General features: G+C 33.7%; 1 protein-coding gene across 1 annotated transcript; it reads left to right on the top strand.

Annotated features, from left to right (window-relative positions):
• Nucleotides 1-8,910: 8,910 nt before the first annotated feature.
• LOC18106285 (THO complex subunit 4B) lies at nt 8,911-10,716 on the top strand. The gene is made up of 5 exons (XM_006373894.3): nt 8,911-9,202; nt 9,298-9,456; nt 9,555-9,623; nt 9,709-9,896; nt 10,264-10,716. Exons 1-5 carry the CDS (start codon nt 9,047-9,049, stop codon nt 10,427-10,429), a joined length of 738 nt encoding a protein of 245 aa, XP_006373956.1. The 5' UTR covers nt 8,911-9,046; the 3' UTR covers nt 10,430-10,716.
• The last annotated feature ends 14,115 nt before the right edge of the window (nt 10,717-24,831 follow it).

Below are 24,831 nucleotides of genomic sequence, written 5' to 3'. Positions count from 1 at the left end.
GAAGCGCCAAGTTTGTCAGCCTTATCCTGTCAAGACTTTTCCAGCCAAGTCTTTTTGCCAGGTAAGTCACATTCTATCATTTGGGTAGATCACCCATTATAATGAGATCGCCTTTTGTTTTCCATATAGGTAGGTCACCCATAACAATGAGACCACCTTTCACCTTGCATCTGGGTAGGTCACCCATAACAATGAGACCACCTTTCATCTTTCATTTGGGTAGGTCACCCATAACAGGTCACCCATAACAATGAGACCACTTTCCACTTTTCATCTGGGTAGGTCACCCATCATAATGAGACCATCATTTTTTCTGGGTAGGTCACCCATCATAATAAGACCATCATCTTGCATCTGAGTAGGTCACCTGTCATAATGAGACCATCCTTTTCAATCTGGGTAGGTCACCCATCATAATGAGACCATCTTTTTTGGGTAGGTCACCCATCATAATGAGACCACACACACATCTTTGTATTGGTTCTGGTTAAAGGAGATTGTTAGATGGGATCTCAAGTTAACTTAACTACACACAAAGTTTAGCTTTGGTTAAAGGGAATCGCTAGATGGGATTTCAGGTTGACCGAGCTACACACCAATTTTGGTTTTGGTTAAAGGAGATCGCCAGATGGGATCTCAGGTTAACCCGATCAAAAGGGTAGGTCGCCCGTAAAGGTAGACCAGCGTGAGTATGTGTTGGCAGGTCGCTCGTGAAAGTAGACCAGTATGAGTGTGTGGGCAGGTCGCCCTTGAAAGTAGACCACAATGAGTATGTGTGGGCAGGTCGCCTGTTAAAATAGACCAGTATGAGTATGTGTGGGCTGGTCGCCCCTGAAAATAGACCACAATGAGTATGTGTGGGCAGGTTGCCTTTTAAAATAGACCAGTGTGAGTGTGTGGACAGGTCGCCCTTGATAATAGACCACATTTCTTCAAAAAGCGCAGGTCATCCAAGATAATGAGACAATTTTCTTTTAAAAAGTGAAGTTCTTGGCTGAGTGGATCACTCAGTAAGCCAGGAAGACCTTTTGTTTTCTTTACAAGCTTACTATACAAAACATTGAAGAATTTTTGCTTCGTAAGCATTGTAAAGAGGGGGCATCTGTTGCTATCCAACTTTTGACCCATGTTTTTGATAAATTTTCAGAAAAAATAAAAAAAATAGCAAAAAAAACAATGAAAACCCTAAAAAATGTATTTTTGATATATTTGCATCGTTTTCAGCATTTTCAACGTCATCTCAGAAGAATTTAAATTTTCAAAGGTATTTTCAACGCGTTCAACTTTTAACGTGTAAATTTTACAACCACTGATTTTTCTTATTGAGTCGACGTTGGTATTGTACCGAGGGGGGATTTACAGGCATGGGGGCGGAGAAAATTTAATGGGAGGAGGGGAGGAAAATTAACATGAAAAACCCTAAAACCCAAAGAACGCCATAAAAAATCGGTCTTCTTTGCAAGCCGCCGCCCCCCTCCCTTTATCAAAAAACCAGAGCCCCCATTTTCTCCAGGGGACGGGTCGCTCTCTTCCCCTCTGCCAAAAACGAGCCATCACCGTTCCCCCCATTTCCTCTCAAGTCCCAACCAAAGCTTTCCCCTCTTTCCCTGTTGAGGCCGGTTGGCCCCCCCTCCCTTTCAAAAACCAGAGAAGCCGCCGCTCACTTCCCCTCTGTCAAAAACAGAGGCCGACCGCCCCACCCATCTCCTGTTGGTTTCTCCATCTTCTTGGGAGAGGAAAGAACCAACCAGACCGTCCCCCTCTACACACAGACCGTCCCCTTCCCTTACCTGGTTCTCTCTCAAACAGCCCCTCTAAACCAAAACCGGTTCTCCCTCTCACAGCCATCATTGCCTCTTCCCTCAGGAGAACTTTCCCTTCATCTCCCCGTAGATTGGCCTCCACAGAAGCCAACCACCGCCTCCAGCAGCAGCCAACACGCGGCGGCGCCCATAGACCCGCAGTTGTTCCCCGCGCCCAGGAAACACTTCCTTCTCCCCCACGACGAGACCTTCAAGCATTGGCAGATCCGTCCACTGCCACGACCACGACCACGGCCAGATCTGCCACCAGTAGGAAGAAAGCAAGATGAGAATAAGAAAGAAGACAGAGGTTCACAGGTTTAAAAAGGGAGAAATCCGAGAGCAGATCTGGACTAAAACAGACCTGCTTGTTGCGCTTTTGAGTGTTTTGCAGGTCAACGTCGGCGAGGAAAGTGAAGAAGGGAGGAAGCCGTTTTGGATCTCCTCTACCGCCGGCCCGTGAATCCATGTGCCGTAAGTGGCAGCTGCGCGTGGAGGTGACGCTCCGCCACTGCTCCACAGTTCTTGGACTTTTTAGGGACCTGTTTTTTGTAATTTTTACATGTTTGAATATGTATTTTAATTTATGTTAAATGTTTTTTAATTTATGTTATGTTGTAAACATTGTAACAGAAAAACATAGTAAAAAGTGATGTGTAAGTGTGTGTTTGTATTTTTATTTATTTATGTTATTAAATTATAAAATCAAAAATACAAAAAGAATTAAGTGTTTAATTTAAATATGATTAAATATCTCAAGGAAAAATAAAATCATGTTGTATTTTCCATGAAAATGTAAGAACATGTTGCTACATATATTCTGGGATTTAATAACTGATTTATTAAAGCCTTAGAATTTGATTAATATTTCAAATTTTCAAATCACATCAAACCGTAAAGCAGCTTACCTTAGGTAGGGTGCGCTAGGGGTGCTAATACCTTCCCTAGCCACAACCAGTCCCTTACCCTCGAATCTCTAACAACGACCAGTAAATCTAGGTTTTCTAGTAACCCTAAATCAAATACTAGGTGGCGACTCCCAAGAACCAATAAAGCAAACATAACCAAAAATCGCCACAGACATCGCGCGGGGGACGTGCGACAATTGTGATAACAATGAAACCATTGCAAAAACAAATGAATCAAGGTCTCATTAATGATCCAAATAAGTACTTAGAAAATTCTATTTGATTTAATAAATCAATGAACTGAAAGATGTAAAGATAGAGTGAGTACCCATTATAGACAATATAGAAGATCCTCTTACTAAATCAATATCCGAAGCATTAATGTTATATGGAGCAATATGATATTAGATACATAAGCGATTGACTTTGGTGCAGGTGAGAGATTGCTAGTTTAATATGTCCTACTAATCGGTTGGTTACATATGACATAATTATATTCATGTAAATACATATTTATTATTAATAAATGTTTAATTTATCTTTAATATTTATATAATATTAGATTAATGAATTTAATATTTAATTTATAAATCTAGAGTAAAAATAAAATCCATGGAACAAAAATATTTTGCAAACGAAATTATAAAGTTGTTATAATTATGAGATTTCTATTGCATCAAAGCATTGTTCGTAAAATGTTCCTAGTCGATGCTCTCTTAAATACTGGATATTTATTAGAGTCATAAAAACTAATATAATTATATTCTTTCCTTGATGAAAGGAAGTTGTTGTTCTTATAAGCTGAGGTATATGAGATACCTAGAACTAATATGTAGATGCTTGTCATAAGACATGAACACTAAATTGACCCGCATGAGAATTTCATATGGAGAGATCACCTATATCTATGGAAAGACTCACATAATGGTTGTGTAAGTGATCATTAAACTTGAGATCAATAAGTTATCTTATATAGAGAATGTTATACTTTGATCCTGTTACATGTTATCTTAATCGAGGTAACGAAGGGAAAGACATTAAGTATATCATGAACTATATAAAGATACTTAAGTGATTAAGATATGATTTATCACTTTAGGTGAATTGGGGAAAATGTTTTATATGCTCTCAAATAGTATTGACTAAGAAATCCTTGGCCAATGTGGAATGAGATTTAAAAAGAGTTTCAAATATTATTCAAACGATCAATAACTATTATGTAGAGAACAAATATTATTTAACATGGCAGACATACTTCATGCTTTAATGTTAAATCAAAATATTATTAATGAAAGGATATTAATTACACTTAGAAGCCGGTCACTGAAAGCTTAAATCAAATCAAACCACTAATAACTTTTCTAATATTTGGGGGATGACACGTTGCTAGACGATATACCTAATTTTTAAATATAAATTAATCAAATTTTGAATTAATAATAAATTAAATTTTTAATTTATTTAATTCTATTTAATTAGAATTATAATTTATATTTAGACCAACATATTAGGAACCTAATGTGTTACACATATTAAGAACCATTAGTCATAAATCAAATTATGATGACTTAATTAAGTATGACTTAATTAAAATATATTTTAGAAATTAAGGATTGTAATATAATTAATACATGGATTGTATTTCTAAACCTAGAAAATAAAAAAAGGGTCTTGATTGAGTTAATTTCTTTACTTGTCTTGAATTAATATATGGATATTATTCTAGGGGCAAATTGATATTTTATCAATTTATAGGGTTTTCCATATTTCCCTATAAATAGTAAGCTATGCCTCTTATTTTTAAAGGTTGTTGTTTATTAGAAAGAGAAATTACGTAAGTCACAAAATAGAGAGCTAGCACTTTAAGTATAACAATCCTTCTCTCTTAAATAGGGATTTAAGAGATTTCTCACTAGTGGTTCGTGTGGATTACCATTTGAGGCCGGATAATTGGATGACTTGTGGTTTGCGACAACCCAGCCTTTAAAGAATTATTTAAAGCTAGAGAAGATCGGATCTTCAGGTAATAAATCCTTAAACAACTCCAGATTTGTCTAACAGGATTATAGGCACTCCCGAATAGTTTTTTTTTTCCACTCGTGTATGATATTTGGAAACCCATCACCAAGTCGACTAAATAACCAACAATTTGGCTAATCATTTTGAATTCCTCTTGTTTTCACCTCATTTCATTGTAAACCAAAAAATCTTTTATAAAAAAAAACACTCCACCACCCATCAAATGTAAAAAGGTGAATCAACTCACCTTAGTTTTATAAAAAAGCAATCTCTAATTCAATTTTTTAACACTCAAAACACAGCTTCTAAGACAAAACAAAACCAAAGGAAATGTAGATTTCAACAACTAAGCCAACAACATCAGCTCTTAGATAACATGATGTAAATTTCATTAATGAAAGGGAATTTTAATAACAACAACAACTATCAAGAAAAAACTAGCTTCATATCTCTAACCCATCAATGTTTCATAAATTTAACAAAAACCTAGATAAAGAAAACAACCAAAGAATTTTAGAGATCTATAAAATCTCGCAAAACTTAATTTTAGTAATCCATTCAATAGCAACAACGTATGTATAATCAACAGTCTATAAAATTTTGCAAGGAAAATGGAAGGTCAAAGGTAATGTTAGAGAAGTTAGAGATCTCTCAGGCTGAGTTGGCGAGTGCTCCAATACGTAACCAGGAGGTTGATTTTTTGTTTATTTAAAGGGTTGATGATTTTTTGAAAAACAAATTAATGCATAAAACACATCATCTGTTGTGGGAATGATGCATTGTTCGCGAGGACAAACAACGCATTGTTTGCTATGATAAAAGACATATTATCCACCTCTTCAAACATTTCAGTTATCACAATGATTGTTTTTTGCATAGAAAATTCATTTTTTCACCCATTTTGATATAAAAAGTACCTAATGAACACTCCTAGAACAAAAACAATCAGTTTAACAACCCAAAAAATCTCAAAAAGATCCAAAAATATAAAATCAAACCAAGAAAAATATTTCTCTCTCCATCTCAATCTATTTTTCTAGGTAGATGGAGGTTCAAAACAACCACCATCAAACTTCCGTCATCGAATAGAACTCGTTTACACCAATAACAAAGAGTTTTGTTGTCTAAAAGTGAATAAAATGATTATTTTCTCTCTCATTGCTGGAATCCGATGACTTTCTCTTATCTCTCTCAAATCCAGAGACTAAAAAATAAATTTTTGTACCAAAATTTAAATTGAAAAACTATAGGGATATTGAAGGAAGACAATAAAAAGTAATAGGATGAAAAGTAACTTTTTCCTCAAATTTTAGATCGGCAATGAGATTTATCCATGCATTATACTTTGGTCCTTTTTCATTCAATTTTTTTCCCGCTAATAATTTTTTTTAAAAAAATAGATATAGAAGGACACAATTAAAAAAAATTGAAGATGAAAAAAAGATTGTGATAAAATGATAATCCTAGGCATTTTAGTACCTAGACAGGTTCCTGTACTACGCTGTGAGTGTGCATTATTTTTCTAGTAAAATATTTAGGTGTCGTAAGCATGTTTTAAAAAAGAAGAGAAATTTAATAACTCGGGTTATAGTCCTAACTAACTAAATAAGTTCAATTTATTTGAATCATATGAAGAAAAAAAAAGAGACGCAACGATTGCAAACGAGAAAATATATATATGAAAAAGCAATCATGATAAAAAATGGTTATTTTCTCTCTCATCGCTGGAATCCAATGACTTTCTCTTATCTCTCTCAAATCTAGAGATTGAAAAATAAACTTTTGTACCGAAATTCAAATTGAAAAACTATAGGGGTATTGAAGGAAGACAATGAAAAGTAATAGGATGAAAAGTAACTTTTTCCCCAAATTTTAGATCGACAATGAGATTTATCCATGCTTTATACTTTGGTCCTCTTTCATTCAATTTTTTTCTCGCTAATAATTTTTTTTCAAAAATTAGTTATAGAAGGATGCAATTAAAAAAATGAAGATGAAAAAAGAATGTGCTAAAATGATAATCCTAGGCATTTTAGTATATGTTACTAGACAGGTGTCTATGCTACGCTGCGGTGTGCATTATTTTTCTAATAAAATATTTAGGTGTCGTAAGCATGTTTTAAAAAAAGAACAGAAATTCAATAACTCGGGTTATAGTCCCTACTAACTAAATAAGTTGGATTTATTTGAATCATATGAAGAAAAAAAGAGACGCAACAATAGCAAACGAGAAAATATATATATGAAAAAGCAATCATGATATAAAATGATTACTTTCTCTCTCATCGCTGGAATCCGATAACTTTCTCATATCTCTCTCAAATCCAGAGACTGAAAAATAAACTATTGTACTGAAATTCAAATTGAAAAACTATAGGGATATTGAAGGAAGACAATGAAAAGTAAATTTTTCACTAAATTTTAAATTGGCAATGAGATTTATTCATGCTTTATACTTTGGTCCTCTTTCATTCAATTTTTTTCTCGCTAACAATTGTTTTTCAAAAATTAGATATAGAAGACGCAATTAAAAAAAATTAAGATGAAAAAAAAATGTGCTAAAATGATAATCCTAGGCATTTTAGTATATGTTACTAGACAAGTGCCTATGTTATGCTACGAGTCTGCATTATTTTTCTAGTGAAATATTTAGGTGTTGTAAGCATGTTTAAAAAAAAAAAAAAGAAGAGATTCAATAACTCGGGTTATATTCCCCAACTAACTAAATAAGTTAGATTTATTTAAATCATAGGAAATAAAAGACCTAACGATAGCAAACCAGAAAATTTATATATGAAACAGATTGAATAAAGTAAAAGGAAAAAAAAAATACTATGCAAGACAACACATATTATATATATAATTACAAATGAATCATAATAACCTCTTAAAAAATTAAACACACCCACTATAATTAAAAAATATATGTTATTTAAAAAAGGATAAATAAGCCGAAAAATCACATAGAAAAGGAATTAATTAAAACATAAATTTAAAAATTATTTAAAAAAATACATAGAAAAAATATATTCATAAAAATTGAAAATTAGAAAAAAAACACAAAAGAAAAAGGCTAGGCGTTATGGGACGTGTAAACCAAGCCAGGTGATTGGCCTACTAAGAAAGGCTCGCACGCGGGCTTGCAAGTTTAGGCCCCCACACAACGGACTTTATGTTTTTTTTTTTAAGTTAATGGGTCATCCAACCAATTCTTTGACAAAAAAAAAAGAGATGAGGCGTTGTCTATTTTGTTAGATGACGCATCGTTTATAATTCCCCAGTTTTCGACCACTTTGGTTTACTCAAAACATCTAGGAAATACCCTTAAAACCTTATTAAACCAACCCATGACCTCTAAAAACATAAAAACATCCACCCCAAAACCCATAATCAACTCAAAACAAAAACTATTCCCGATCTCAAATTGTTTTTAAACACTTTTAAGGTAAAAAAAAACACCTACTCTTAACTCTTTTCATCATACGAAACTATTAGACGCAAAAATCGACTATTTTAATGGTCGAAATCATCTCCAACATAAACTCTCTCTGTACACCAGAATTCAGCAACTCCATCTCTCTCTTACACAAAAAAAACTAAAAAAAAAAAGGAAAATAAAGGTTGATATCAATATTAAAATTTTAAAAATAAGAGGATCGATTATCTAATAGCTAAAAAAAATAAAGAATTAAAATGTATTTTTCAAACAAATTCTAAAGCCGCCACTTATTTTACATGTCCTTTTCACTTCAGTTCTTTATCTTTTAATTCAACTCTCTTTCTTAGAAAAATATGTAATTGGGTGCTAATTTAAGTTTAAAATGGCTCAATTATACAAATAAAAGTTTGAGAGTCAAATTAAAGTTTTTTTAAAAATTCACTATTGAAATCCATGAAGATACGTTAAATGATGAATAGTAAATATCTATATAAAATCTTATATCTCTTTTAGTTTAAATTATAATTATAAGAATCTTTTTGGTTGACTTTTCTTCTGCATAATAAATTTTTATAAAAGTTAGATATGGAATGATGTAAATGAGAAAAAAAATTAGATTGGAAAAAGAACGGCTATATTTTTTAAAAAGGGTAAACTATTTCATAGTAAAAAATATGTTGGTATTAGCTTTTATTGTTGTTTTCTATAATTTTAATAATATAATATAATAAAGATGAAGATAGAATAAGATAGTGATGATGAGATGAAACCCTAGCTTCTCTCTCCTCCTCTAAACCCTCCCGTTCCCTGTTGCCACAATTTTGGCGTCTGGATCTGGTGCACTCAGCAAGAGAGAGAGAGAAAGGTAATTGAAAAAAATGACGACAACGGCCCTGGACATGTCTCTAGACGACATAATAGAAAACAACAGGAAGTCGTCGAATTCTCGAGGCAGACCTCGTTCTTCTGGCGGCCCTGGTCCTTCCCGTCGGTTCTCCAATCGCGCGGGAAACATAACAACGCCCTATTCCAAGGTTACCATCTCACGCATTCTTTGGATTGATTGATTGAACTAATCATAAAAAAAAATATGCACATGCTTAACTATTTTGATTCGAAACTGCTACAGCCCCAGGTCCAAGCTCCAGAGACGTCATGGCAGCACGACATGTTCACGGATAATCCTGTTTCTGCTTCTGCATATCCTGCTCGTGCTTCTTCCATTGAGACTGGGACTAAACTCTATATTTCCAACTTAGATTTCGGTGTTTCTACTGAAGACATCAAGGTCAGTCCTTTTTCTTTTTATTTTGTTTCTTAATTTGCAAATGTATTCGACCCATGAAAAGTAATCGAGTTACTTTAATTTTGTACTGATAAGTACAGGAGCTTTTCTCGGAGATTGGTGACCTTAAACGATATTCAGTCCATTATGATAGGAGTGGAAGATCAGAGGTAATCAATCAGTTCATCTACTTTCATAATCTGGAAATTATTTGTGTCCCTCGTGATTACGAAAAAGAAAGGTAATTTCTCGCAGGGAACGGCGGAGATAGTCTTTGCACGGCGGGAAGATGCTGTCTCTGCTGTCAAGAGATACAATAATGTTCAACTGGATGGAAAGCCAATGAAGATTGAGATTGTGGGAACAAATATTGCCACTCGGCCTGCTGTCCCTCCATCCACTAATGGCATGTATAGGAATCAAAATATTGCTGCTCCTAGAAGGTTAGCATTTTAAGTTGTTCCATGACTTACATGCTGTACAATTTCTCTAGTTTAGCCTTTGTGATGGGGTGGTACTGGTCCGTGGTTTGGTCCGTTTTCTGTTATGCATGATTGGAGTTTCTCATCACTTTCGTCATACCTTTGCTGTATTGAATGCATTAATTTGTTCTGAACTTTGCATGTGTTTGTAATATCAGTTTCCAGCAATGGTCATTTATGTTTGTCTGTGTGTGAGTCTGTGTCCCAATTGGCAAACCCTGTGCCCCATTGTTTTGAACTACTGAATTGTGTTTGTGAGTGCTTGTGTATTATCATATTTCATTTTATTTTTTTGCATTTGAATTATGTTTGATTTTCTATAATGCAGTAGTAGCCAAGGAAGGGGTGGTACCACGGGACGGCCTCGGGGTGGTGGGCATGGAGTTAGAAGGGGTGGTCGTGGAAGGGGTAGAGGTCGTGGTGAAAAGATATCTGCAGAAGATCTAGATGCTGATTTAGAAAAGTACCATTCAGAAGCTATGCAAGAAAACTGATGGCATTGCCAAGTTCTTGCTCATTTTGCTCGTTTAAGTTTTTTCCTGGAATAGCACCTTGCATTATGATGCTTCGAATTAAAGTACATGTACTTTACCACTATGCTTCTGTTTTATAGAAGGAAACACAGTCCCAAGTGAGTGCTTGAATTTACTTTTGAAGACATGGGCTTCTTCGACTGTTTGTTGGTTCCTGAATTTCAACTTTGTACTTGGGTTAATGGGCAGCTATTTGATGTACTATATTATTCCCTTCTTTCTTCTATCTAAATACTCCCATTCTCATTGATAGTATCTCTCTGTTCTTTGAAGACCTGAAATGGGTACTGTTATGAGTTGAAGAAAGAGTATGCCGGCTGCAGTTGATTGATGTAGATTTTCTTCATGATCGTCAATCAGTTCACCATGGGCCTGCTTCTGCTCATGGAGCTGGTGAGTCCACATAATTTCAAACCTAGCACTCGGGATTTTTGGTACCTACATCTTTATATGATTGATTAAGTCATAGACGGTCATGTAGTTAGATGAAATCTGTCTGTCTTGCTCTTCCTTGGAATGCTAGCTTGCTAATTATGCCTTGACCACTTGACATTTGTTGTGGATTTATGCTGACTCGCTTGCGTTATTATCTGTTCACAGCATTTGATGTGATTCCTTTTAAGATATGTTAATATTAGATTTAATAGTTTGAAACTTGATTAAATAAAAACTTGTTAAATTAAAGTAATACATAATGATTATTTTCACTTTATGCCTACAAATAGACACGAACAAGTAGTATAAGATCATAGTAAAATTAGATTAATTCTTTGAAGAGTTTGCAAGTTTACTCAAGAATTTAATATAAGAATCGCCAAATCATGAAAGATAATAAGAATGCCGAATTGTTTTTTTAAAAAATCTATTTTTAAAAAGGTTTCTACAAGAGTTTTTATATTATAAAAAATCCTAAATTTAATAAGATGTCTAATTAATATGGATAAACCTAATACATAATAATAATAATCCAATGAACTTAAATTTAAATAAAAAATTTAATATCTCTAAAAAATCTAATAATAATTAAAAGATAAATAAAATAATAGCGTAATTAATATAAATAAGACTAAAGTTGTTTTTGTAATTTGTTAACAGAATCGAAGCTTAGCTTCAAACACATGGTTTTCTATTGTCTTAATGAATTAGAAAATGTGTCATATATTGCTGGAAAGTTATGGCTGTCTACTTTTCAATGTAACTAAAATCACATTAAAATTCTTTTTGTAGCTCCAATTATGACCAAAATAATAGCGAAATGTCAAAATTTACATATTTGATTTTTTTTTTCAATCTTTTTGTAATATTTGAATACTCACCTACAAGCTCTTCTTGAATATGAATTAAATTAATCGAGGCTTGTACTTTATTATTTAATATTTTTTTAAAGTCCATCTTAGCCTATTTGTTTTGAAAAAGTCTATTTAAAACCTTTTGAATCTCTTAGCTCTAAGTCTTGTCACAGAACCAATTAGAACTTCTAACGAATCTGTTGGTGTTGCTTGAATTGTATCATTTGTTCTTTCATTGAGAGGATTCATCCTCGAATTATCTTCTCCACAAAATAAAGAGATCAAAAAAATATTGAATGTAACATTAATACCATACTTACCTGATAGATCCACTTTATAAGCATTGTCATTAATCCTCTTTATGATCTGAAAAAGTCCTTCTCCCCGTGTCATCAATTTTGATCTCTTTTGTTCAAGAAACCTTTCTTTTCTCGTATGTACCCAAACCTAATTTCCTGGTTCAAACCTTACTAATTTGTGTTCTCTATTAGCCTTGAATGTATATTGCTCTTTTTTTTTCCTATTTTTTTATCGTGTTTTTTTTTATTACTATCAAGATTAATCCTTTCATCAAGAAGTAAAGGAATCAAATTTAATGGTGTTAAAGGATTAAAACCATAAATAATCTCAAATGGTTAATAATTAGTAGTAGAATGCACATTACGATTACATACAAATTCAATAAATGACAAACAATTTTCTTAATTTTTAATATTCTTTTGAATGACAACTCTTAATAATTAAGTTAAAGTCTTGTTTACTACTTCGGTTTAACCATTTGTTTATGGATGACAAATAGTAGAAAATAAAAATTTAATTCCTAACTTACCTCACAAAATCTTTCAAAAATAGTTCGAATACTTAACATCTCGATTAGACACAATGCTCATTGGAACGATCGAACTACCTCCTTCAAGAAAAGATCTACTATATTCATTACATCATCAGTTTTATAGTAAGATATAAAATGTCTCATCTTAGAAAATCTATCTACAACAACAAATATGAAGTCTCTTCCTTTCCTTAACCTAGTTAAACCTAAAATAAAGTCTATAGAAATATCAACACAAGATTCCTTAGGAACATGTAAAGGTCTATATAACCAATGAGGCATCAATTTAGACTTAGCTTGTTTACATGTTATGCACCTATCACAAATTTTGTGTACATCTCTTTTCATGTTAGGTCAATAAAAATATTCATGTAAATCTTTTAAAATCTTAGTAATCTCAAAGTAATTAATGATGCAACCATATAATTCGATAGTTTTACCCACATTTACCTAGTATTTTGCCTATGTTTTATATATAAAATGCCTTGATGTTATTTGTTTTATGTTTTGAAGGCACTTTTGGATGAAAGATTAAAAAAAATAAATTAGAGATAATTGGTAGATTTGACCTCCAATCGAGGTTTTGTGCAGAGCTTGGGCTCTAAAGGTCAAAATAAAGTGATTCCAGTGGTATTAGAAAGCTAACATCCATACCTTTCTATACATATATGACAAGAAAAATAAAAAAGAGAAAGCATGGAAATCACAGCCTTGAAAGACAAATCTCGCATTTTTCAAGTGTTGACCTTCGGCCATTCCGACTTGAATATCTTAAGCTACAAAAGTCCATTAGCTACAAACTCAATTTTTTTGAATTTTTGACTCGAAGATCTATCAGCCTACCAAATGTTAGTAGACAAAGAGCTCATATGAGAGAGATATGATTTTTCTAAGATGACACATGAATTATGTCAGCAAGCAGGTTTTGTGAAGAAACAAGTCCAAAGTACTTCTCAAAGCATCCAAACCGACATCCAAGTCTTTATTTTGGCAATTTACCTCCTCTAAGTCAAAAGTCAAAGCTTGAAAATTTTATGCAAGGCTATTTTTTCTTTTTTAAGAAAATAGTTATTGAAATATTTAAATGTAAATTGTCTACTTAGAAAAGAACTATTTTGTAGAAAAGGGATTGGAGTTTCCTATTAAATAAAAAGAAAGAGAGAAAGGAATGGGGGAGGCTAGAAAAGAGAAGAAATACACACCTTTTCCTCTAAAAACCCGAAATCATACATCCTTCTTTCTTTTTTATTAGTTTTTCAATAGACATGCAAGGTTAAGGTCTTTTTCTTGGTTGCAAGGACACAGAAACCTTCGGATTTCAAGAACTGTGATACTTATTTTACCTTTTCTTTTCAGTTTATATGATGAATATGTTTGTTTTCCTACACTAATTTCCTATGATTGTTTATTTTGATTGCTAGAGCGGACTCTAAGTTATTATTGTAAATAATCTATTGCTAAGTTTACTATCCAAATCGGAGTTGTGATATATAAACTTGTGAAGCAACTGAGCTTAATAATCATGGCGGATCTATGTTATTAATCTTAAGAAAAACATTCGATCAAATCAAACATGGACTGCAGACAGTTATCTTGTCTAGATTAATTAACTTATCTCGTTCTTAAGGCTGTCATTGAATTAAGGAAGGGAGATTATCCCACCAACACACAACAAGTGCAACAAAAGAAGTTTATTGATCCGAAAATTGCACCCTTATATGTTTGGTTATGCATTTATTTATATTGACTCTAGACTGAAACAAACCCTAGTGAACCCCTTATGTGGACTTATATGAGGCCCATTTACAATTAAACTCAAATAATATAAATAAAACCTTAAACTAAGAAGAAAATAATAATAACAATAATAAATATCAATTTAATATCCTAATATGATAGGATCAGATTTGTCACCCAAAAAATCTGATCTGAAGGTAGAATTAATTCTGAAGTTTTCTTTCCTTGTTGTAGCTAGGATGAATAAGAAATCCTTGTAAGAAAAGGATTCTAAAACATTTATGAATCCTTACCATGCTTGGAAACTATGTTGCAGCCCATTAAAGATCCTTGTAGAGCTAGAAGATTCCCAAAACAAGCTGCCACATCCTTGTATCATTAGGAAAAACAAGCCTAATAAGGCTGTTATGGGGCTGGACACATCAGTCCCTTGTTCCACATGAATTGGGTTCTTCTTGGACTTTAATTAAATTAATTAGAGGCTGTCTTTCATGCTCCTTAGACCTAGGTCCATCTTGCTCCATATATTCTGTACAAGCCCATTCAATGCTTCTTTAAGCTTCTTTGCCTTAGCTCTTGTAATTGGCCCAATTAGCACCTTTAATCAATCGTTGACATGATTATGCTTGGTGTTAGGCTGATCCTCATCATTACCCTCCCAAGTATTGAATCCAAAAGAGAATGTTAGTGTGATCACGCTGTGAAGTGGGAAAGAACATTAAAGAGCAAAGGTCGAAACAAATTGAGATGGAGGAAGAAAAGGAGATAGAAACTGAATTGAGTATAAAGAAGAAACATCGTACTTCTTCATAAACTAAAACAATGACCAATGCTCCAAGGTAAGTCCTAACTCAATGAATTCCAGTTTTAAGAAAATTCCCCCTTTTCCGTTGAGTTCTTCTAGTTCGATGAAAGAGGACAAAGAAAAAGAGATTTTAGAGGTTTTCAAGATAGTGAAACTCAACATTCCTTTGATTGATGTTATCAAGCAAATTCTCAAGTATGCCAAATTCTTGAAGGAGTTGTGTACTACCAAGAGAGCTTACAAGCTAAAAGGCTACGAAACAGTAAGTATGGGTGAAGTTATATATGTTGTTATTCAAAAGAATCTGCCTTTGAAGCAAAAGGACTCATGTGCATTTACTATCCCATGTGTTATTGGTAATGTAGTTTTAAAAGGGCCTTATGCGATTTAGGTGCATCCATAAGTGTTATGCCTAAACATGTTTATGATTCTCTTAGTCTTGAGCCTTTGATTAAAACTAGTACTGTAATACAACTTGTGGATCATAGTTTTGTTTCTCCACTTGGTGTGATAGAAGATTGATAGTTTAGTTATTCCATGCGACTTTTTATATTCTTGATATGGAACGTGAGTCTTGTGATTCTTCCTCGAACAACAACACTCATATATTGTTGGAAGACCATTCTTGAAAACTGCTAATACGAAAATTGATTGTGGTAAGGATACTTTATTTATGGAAGCAGGAGATGAAAAAATTGAATTTAATTTTCATGATACAATGAAATATCCTTTCAATAATGTTTATTCTATCACATGTTATGATCAAATTGATAAGTATGTGCAGCAAGTTTTTGATTTTGATTGCGAGGATGGATTAAGCGTGACTTTGAGCTATGGTTGTTATTTTACCGAGATAGAAGAGATGGAGAAGCACATTTATGTTCCCCAAAACGTTCAAGAATTAGCCTTGGCTTTGCAAACCATCCCCCATGGTAATGTCTTTGTTGATTTAGTACTTTCACATAAAAAGCTTTTGCCATCTATTTTATAGGCACCCAAGATAGAATTGAAACATTTCCCTGATAATTTAAAGTATGTATTCATTGGCGACAACAATACACTTCATGTTATCATAGCAAAAGGTTTGACAAGTGCGCAAGAGGAAAAACTTGTGAAGTTGTTGTGTGAGCACAAAACGACAACTGAATGGACTTTAGCCGACATCAAGGGCATTAGTCCCTCGAGGTGTATGCATCACATATTATTGGAGGACAATGCGAAACCAACAAGGGAAATGCAAAGGAGGTTGAACCCGTCTATGATGGAGGTAGTGAAAGCTGAAATTTTAAAATTATTAGATGCAGGAGTCATTTACTCCATCACGAACAGTAAATGGATGGCGCCAATCCATGTGGTGCCCAAAAAGACTGGAATCACATTGGTAAAGAACAAAAATGATGAACTCATTTCTACTCGCATCTCGAGTGGTTGGAGAATGTGTGTTGATTATAGAAAGCTTAATCTTTCTACACGCAAAAATCATTTCCCATTACCATTCATGGACCAAATGCTTGAGCGTTGACACAACCAAAATATTGATGTCTTCTCCCAAGTGTAGGAGTGTCGAAGGAATAAATAACCCGGCAAGACCGGGGTCGAACCACATGGAGGTTAACTATATAAATTATAAATAATAATAATAATAATAATAATAATAATAATAATAAGTTGAAGAGAGCTTTGAGATGTGATATTGATATAAGGATTAAACAATGATAAAAGCAATTGTCAAGGTTAGAGGATCCACTAATGGTATTTCAAACAAGTATAGTATAAACTCTTATTACTCAACTGGAAACCACACACAAAGAAGGTTCCAATTGGATTATAAATTGTTAACATGATTACATTAGTTATCTTATTCGAATAATACTAATACTTGTAAATGTTGTTAGGTATTCATGGTTATAACTTATGTTAACAACAAATCAAGTTCCTTTCATAGCACGTGTCGGTTATACCATACAGTTTAGGCTATGAAAGTGCCAAGTATTTGTTGTACCAAGGTTATACAACATAAATCTAGATTAACCATTTAACAAGCCAAGTATTAAGAGCGAATAAGATAACAAATACAAAACATGTTAGTATCAAACATTAAAGTCCATGTTGAGTTTATACTATACTTATTCTTACACCATTAGTGTAACCTTTTCACCTTCACATAATAAACTTAGCTAAATATAATGAAAGAGAGAAACATAAATAAGATATAAATTAACTAAGTAAAGGAAAGGAAATGAAATGAAAAGCATAAACAAGAGATTAATATAAACAAAACTTAAGCATTATAAAAATATAAAGAAAGAGCAAGAACATGATCTTGATCTGAAAACCAAGATGCCTAAATACATGGCAAATGCCTCCTTTTATAGGCTAAAATTTGGAACTATTGATTTGATGACTAATTATTGAGTGGGTGGCCACATCTTGACTTGGTAACAATCCTTATCTTCTTGTCTGAACAAAACGTCATTGCTAACGTCAGAATTTGAACATATTGTCCTCATGAAAGTTCTAGGAAATTGTCTCAGCTTTCCAACAAAAAAAGAATCAATGCATTTGGACTTTTAGAACTCGAGATATGGGTTGAACACTGAATAGTGTCTGGGCTGCAGGACATATTCCGACTTCTCTGTTGTTGCTAAGATTTGGACTTTCAAATAGCAGAATTGAGTCTTTCACTCCCCCATGAATGTTTTAGGCCTATTTTTTTTAGCTTTGTAGTCATATAAACCAAATTGAAATCCAAGTTCTACAGCTTCAAATATGACCCAATGACTGAACAGTGTTCCAGTTTGGACTAAACCAGCATCTCTTTTCTAAGCTTAACCCTCTCTTTGTCTTCTCAATTTCAGTAGTTAAACTCATCAATCAATCCTTTGATTTATGTGATAGACCTGCATTTAAGATGAACATTTACCATAAATTAAAGGTATTTTATAGTATCAGACTTGTTATTATAAAACATGCTTTAGTTAAGGAGTTATTGATGCTTTAAGTGCAAAATAATGATATAAATCCTTGATAAAAATGCACTTTTAAGTACTAATCACACCCCCCCAACCAACTTATTACTAGTCCTTAGTAATCAAAGCGTTAAAATAGAAAAACAACTTGCAAGTTCAACAAAGTAAGGCATTCATCATTCAACTTCCATCAATCTATCCAAGTAAACAAACTCTCATTAAATTTATATATCTGCTTCATACTTCTTAAACAAGATATTAATAAACCTTCCTTTTGTGCTCAATATATGAACACATAGTTATGGGGCTTTACTTGGAAGAAAACAAAATTTTTGTTCTAATGTTTAAGGTTAACTTCCTTGGGTTGGGATCATTATCTTTTTTTTCTTTCCTTTTCTTTTTCTTAAAACACAATGCATCTTTAACCTATGTAACGAACTTTTGGCTAATGACTCCCAGACCAGTTAGTCTTAGGGCATTAGGTGTTGAGACACCCCTACAACCTTAGTAACTCAGGTTGCAGATTCTAATATGTAGATAGTGCAATGTTTGATTCCCTTAAGCTTTTCTCCTTAACCCATGTAACAAACGTTAGGCTAATAGCTCCCAAGTCAGTTAACTTTAGGGTATTAGGTGTTAAAACACCCCTTCGGGCTTAATTACTTAGGTTAGGGAGGCTACGAAACCAAACTTATCTACGTTTTTATTATCATCAATTTTTTTTAATTTTTTGTTTTGCAAATTATATACTATCCATTTCCCTTAGTTGTTACCTTTAACAAAAGAACATAAATAATATAATAATCCAATGTGGAACCCACAATCATATGTTAAAGTGTGTGTGTGAAAATGAAGGTTTAAAAATACTTGTTAAATGAGTATATGAGCAGAATCAAGTAATAACAATGCGAGAGTTTGTAAACCTGAATATTTCAAGAAGTATTCTGATAGACCTTGATAAGAATATTTACTAAGATGCATCTCAAGAGTCAATAAAATTCCTCCTTACTCTGCCATCCTAATAACAGTTTTGTCAAATGGTTTTAATAATAGCAAAAACAGTTAGTAAGTTGGTTTTTTTTTTAATGTCAACTACTACCCTCCCCCCAACCAGAATGAGACATTGTTCTCAATGTCATAAGGTAGAAAAATAGAGTATAGAAGACATCACCTGAAACAACGAACACTGACAAACCTGAAACACACTTAAACAAATATAAGAAATAACAAAACAAAATAATATGCTATTAATAAAACCAAAAGACACAAGGATTCACAAACGAAAGCTCAAATCCAATCTAAGCTTTTTACGGCTTTCCTTAGTTGACCAATTTATACGACTCATGGAGGGATCAATTACAGAGATGAAAGATTGTAGTTGGTCAATCAATTGTTCAGCAGTAGCAGCAGAGACTATGATTTGTCGTACCGAAGATGTTAGAAATTCCTGTTCCACAACTTGGTCAAAAAAAGACAACAAATTATCATAAAAAACCATTAACATTTAACAGACCTATGGGTTTATGGTGAATGTGCAGTTGGGCCCAAGAGGAAATATGAAATATCTCTTCCAATATGCCCAGACCACTTGGTAAAGCAATGAAGGCATCAGCATGGTTAAACATTGCATTCAGTTGATCAGACATTGTGGGGACCTGTAGTTCCTCTCCAATTGTTTTGCCAATGATGTCCCCTTTTGCTAAAGCTTTGGGGACGACCCCCAAAGCTTGACTGCCTCCTAAAAATGCAGCTATTGACACACCCCCCATTAACCCAAGGCTGCCTTCCCCCATACACTGAATGAATCTTTCTCTCAACTAGTACCTGACCAAGATGATTTGCTGATTCTAAAAACTCTTTTTCTTTCTCAGGACTGGATCCACCAAAAACACAAATATTTCTTATGTGATGACTTAAGGAACCTGCCATTTCTACACACTTCTATATCTGTTGAATGTATGGGTTGAGTAGAAATGAAGGGAAGGAAGAGAAGATTTTATATATGAGAAATTGAAAATGCAATCATACCACCTATATGTAAGCCGGCTGGAGTCTCTCTCTCTCTTTATTTATTTTGAAAAAGCATGTGTATGTACATGTAGTTATGATTGTGGCTCACATCTTCCCTTGGTTTTACGTCCAAGAACGGCTTAAACGCCCTCTATGGGTCGGGGATAGGCTTCCATGCAGTTTTCTTAAAAACTAGCAAACATGGTCTTTTTTAGTTAGATTCTCAAGACTAAGTCGAGCATGTTCTTTATGGAATTGTGGCCATAAATCATGAATTGCACGATACACATCTCCAATATGATGTGTCTCAAGAGTCAATAGAAGATTATCTAAAGATCCCTTACTCAAGCCATCCTTAATGAATTGTATTTTATCTTCACGGTTTACAGACACCATTCCTAAAGAATGACATGTTGCATTACAAGTCCATCTGACACATCTGTGACAGACTTTCAATCGTTTTGCACGACGTTTCTTTGAAAAAGTGCTTTTACTTGTCCCATGCATGTATGAAATGAAAGAATTAGAGGACTCACCTGATAATCGGACCTTTGCTTCAATTAGCCAGCGAATATCTTCAGGAATTCCATGATTCATTAACAACTTCAATCTTGCACGCCTAGCACAGTAAATTTTTGCAATCGCATTTGGAGGCGAAGCAGGAAAATACTTTTTCAATTTTTCAAGAGTGGTATCCATTTTCAAATGAGAATTGGAGAAGAGATTCAAAGAAGGGAGAAAGAGCAAAGAATTGCACAAATATATATACAGATATTAGTTATTATGGGAAACTGAAAGAACTAACTTAAGTCACGGAGTACCGTTATCCGTCATTTGACCGGGGTGAGAGAGACTAGCAAAACAAAAGTTGCACCAAAACGGAACACAAAACAATGTGAGAAAAAGAATCAATCTTTATATACAGGATCACTCAATTCAATAGAGTCATTTTCAACTGAAAAATTGTCAAAGTAAACTTTCAAACGATGTCCATTTACCTTGAAAACATTGCTATTTTTTGGATTCTCGATATCACAGGCCCCATATGGATACACATGCTTTATGAATTCTTGAATTTTCATGTGCATCATTTTTTATTTCCTCAATCTCATTTATTTGTAATTTTCGCAACTGACTAACATCATCAAGGTTAGAATTGAAAGCTTTAATAGCCCAATAAGCTTTATGTTCAAGTTCCACAGGCAAGTGACAAGGTTTTCCATAGACTAGTCTATAAGGTGACATACCTAATGATGTTTTATAAGCAGTTCGATAAGCCCAAAGTGCATCATTAAGGCTTAAAGACCAGTCTTTGCTATTAGGGTTCACTGTTTTCTCCAAGATCTGTTTGATCTCCCTATTAGCAAGCTCTACTTGTCCACTTGTCTGAGGGTGATAAGGAGTGGCAACTTTATGTGTGATTCCATATTTCTTCATTAAAGACTCAAATGACTTGTTATAGAAATGTGTTCCACCACACTTATCATGGCTCGAGGGATTCCAAATCGACTCAAAATATTTTCTTTCAAAAACTTTATCACTGTTTTGTGGTCATTATTTCGACTTGGAATTGCCTCTATCCATTTTGAAACATAATCTACTGCGACTAATATGTACAAGAAATCAAATGATAGAGGAAATGGACCCATGAAATCTATACCCCAACAGTCAAAGATCTCAATGACAAGAATAGGATTTAAAGGCATCATGTGATGTTTTGAAATAGATCCCAAATTTGACAATTTTCACAAGTCTTGCAGAATGCATGTGAGTCCTTAAACATGGTAGGCTAGTAAAATCCACTTTGTAAGATTTTTGCAGTGGTCTTTCTTGATGAGAAATGACCCCTAGATGCCTCAAAATGACAAAATTTAATGACATTACTTACCTCATTGTCAGGAATGCATCTTCGAAATATTTGATCAGGACAATATTTGAATAAATAAGGGTCATCCCAATAAAAGTTCTTCACTTTGTTCAAGAACTTTTTTTTTTGTCTTGGGTACTCCAATGAGCTGTCAATTGTCCTGAAACAAGAAAATTAACAATATTAGCAAACCAAGGCATTGTAGAGATAGAAAATAAAGATTCATCAGGAAAGTAGTCATCGATTGGTGTGATGTCAGATCTCGAATCTGTTGTCAATCTTGACAAATGATTTGCGACAACATTTTCGGTGCCTTTCTTGTCTTTGATTGTGATATCAAATTCTTGAAGTAACAAAATACACCGCACCAATCTAGCCTTAGAATCTTTCTTAGAAAAAAGATATTTTAATGCTGCATGATCACTAAAAACAACAACAGGTGAGCCAACAAGATAAAACCTGAATTTTTAAAATGTAAATACTACTGCAAGTAATTTTTTTCAGTGGTGGTGTAATTCATTTGAGCACTATTTAAAGTTTTACTTGCATAGTAAATTACATAAGGTTTCTTATCTTTTCTTTGTCCCAAGACAGCACCCACGACATAATCACTAGCGTCACACATTATTTCAAAAGGTAATGAGCAACCAAGAGGTTGAATGACAGGAGCAGAAGTAAGCAAGTTTTAAGTTTAACAAAGACTTCTTCACAATGTTCAGTCCATTCAAAAATATTATCCTTTGTTAGAAGGTTACTCAATGGCTTAGATATTACACTAAAATCTTTGATGAACCTTCTATAAAAACCAGCATGTCCTAAGAATGATCTAACATCTTTAATAGATTTTGGTGTTGGCAAGTTAGCAATTAACTCGATTTTAGATTTGTCAACCTCAATTCCTTTCGATGAAACAATGTGACCAAGTACAATGCTATTTGTTACCATTAAGTGACATTTTTCCCAATTCAGTACAAGATTCTTCTCTTCACACCTGCTCAAAACCTTTTCTAAGTTAGTCAAACAATCATTAAATGAATCACCAAAAACAGAAAAATCATCCATAAAAATCTCAAGAAAACGTTCAACCATATCACTGAATATGCTAAGCATGTATCTTTGAAACGTGGCTGGTGCATTACATAATCCGAAAGGCATCCTTCGATATGCAAAAGTATCAAATGGACATGTGAAAGTAGTCTTCTCTTGATCTTCCAATGCAAGTTTAATTTGGTTGTAACCTAAATAGCCATCTAGAAAACAATAAAATTCATGACCTGCAACTCTTTCTAGGATTTAATCCATGAAAGGTAAAGGAAAATGATCTTTTCTAGTCATTGAATTAAGTTTACTATAGTCAATGCATATGCGCCAACCAGTAATAGTCTTAGTTGGAATTAACTCATTTTTCTCATTGTTATCATAGGTCCAGACTTCTTGGGAAGGACTTACCCATTTGCTGTCAGAAATATGATAAATGATTCTATTATCTAGAAGCTTGGTGACTTCATTTTTCACTACTTCTTTTATATTAGGATTAAGCCTTCGTTGCATTTCTTTAGAGGTTTTAGCATTTTCCTCCAAATAAATCATGTCTGTGCAAATCAAAGGACTAATTCTTTTTATGTCAGCTATGGTCCATCCTAATGCATTTTTGTGCAGTTTCAGAGTTTGTAATAACTTACCTAATGTGATCACTTGGTTACGCAACTCACACGCAAAAACACCAATTCCCGAAAAAGCCAAGTAAATCAGGTTTGATAAGAGTGTGACACAAAGATAACTTGTACCTAGGCACCAGCACTATTGGAAACGGAAACCCCCACCCTACAAATATTGATTCACAAACGTGACGTATAAGGATGACGCCACGAAGCCAGTTGTTCTTCGATAAGTCATTCTGAGTTCTTTAGAGAACCATGGAAGGGAGATTATCTCACCAACACACACACACACACACACACAAAATACGACAAACAAGAAGTTTTATTAATCTGAATTGTCTAACTTACATATCTGGTTATGCCTTTATTTATACTAACTCTAGACTTGAATAAACCCTAATGATCCCCCCTTAGGTGGACTTATATGACGCCCACTTACAATTGACCCAAATAAGTAATAGTAACCCAATGACTAAGAAAAAAACAATAAAAATCCAAAAATTATCATCCTAAATATGCTAGAATCAGATTTGTCACCCTTAAGAAGTCTCAAATAAACTAGGGAATCTGATCTGAAGCTAGAATTAATTCTGAAGTCTTTTTTCCTTGTTGTAGCTAGGATGAATAAGGAATCCTGGTAAGAAAAGGATTTTGAAACATTAATGAATCCTTGCCACACTTGGAAAACTATATTGCAGCACATTAAATATCCTTGTAGAATTAGGATATTCCCAAAACAAGCTGCCACATCCTTTTAGGAAAAGAATCCTAGCCAAATAGGAAGTCCACAAGTCAAAAGGAAGTAAATAACAAAATTCATACAGCCTCTGTTGACCAGTATTGTGATGCCTTCCAAAAATCTGATTGACTTGAAATTTTAAGTCAAGGTAGGCCAACATGTCAGGAGACTCCACGTAAAATTTCGGCCCGATCCAACGGTCGGATTGAAAATTATAACTGTTGCCGTAAAACTGGATAGTTGCACATTTTACGTCAAAATCTGAATTTGACATTGCCTGAATCGTATCATTACCTTCTTGATGTGCATTAAGTTTGGAAGAGATTATTACCAGAAAAGTTTCATTTTCTCCCAAAAATGAGTTTGAGATTGAATGGTAATGGCTTCAAATCAGGTTTTGGTGGTTGAACACTTGAATGTATGGACTCAATTGATCGTGGTGGGAATTCCTCAA

This window comes from Populus trichocarpa, chromosome 16 (genome assembly GCF_000002775.5).
Source record: "Populus trichocarpa isolate Nisqually-1 chromosome 16, P.trichocarpa_v4.1, whole genome shotgun sequence".
Classification (NCBI taxonomy): Eukaryota; Viridiplantae; Streptophyta; class Magnoliopsida; order Malpighiales; family Salicaceae; genus Populus; species Populus trichocarpa.
This window is presented reverse-complemented; position numbering and strand designations above follow the sequence as displayed.

What these genes read in the sequence shown, in the direction of transcription:
- LOC18106285 (XM_006373894.3), top strand. Translation starts at nt 9,047, where the DNA reads ATGACGACAACGGCCCTGGACATGTCTCTAGACGACATAATAGAAAAC. An exon ending in ATAGGAGTGGAAGATCAGAG is followed by an intron (nt 9,624 to 9,708) that starts GTAATCAATCAG and finishes AATTTCTCGCAG; the next exon opens with GGAACGGCGGAGATAGTCTT. An exon ending in AATATTGCTGCTCCTAGAAG is followed by an intron (nt 9,897 to 10,263) that starts GTTAGCATTTTA and finishes TCTATAATGCAG; the next exon opens with TAGTAGCCAAGGAAGGGGTG.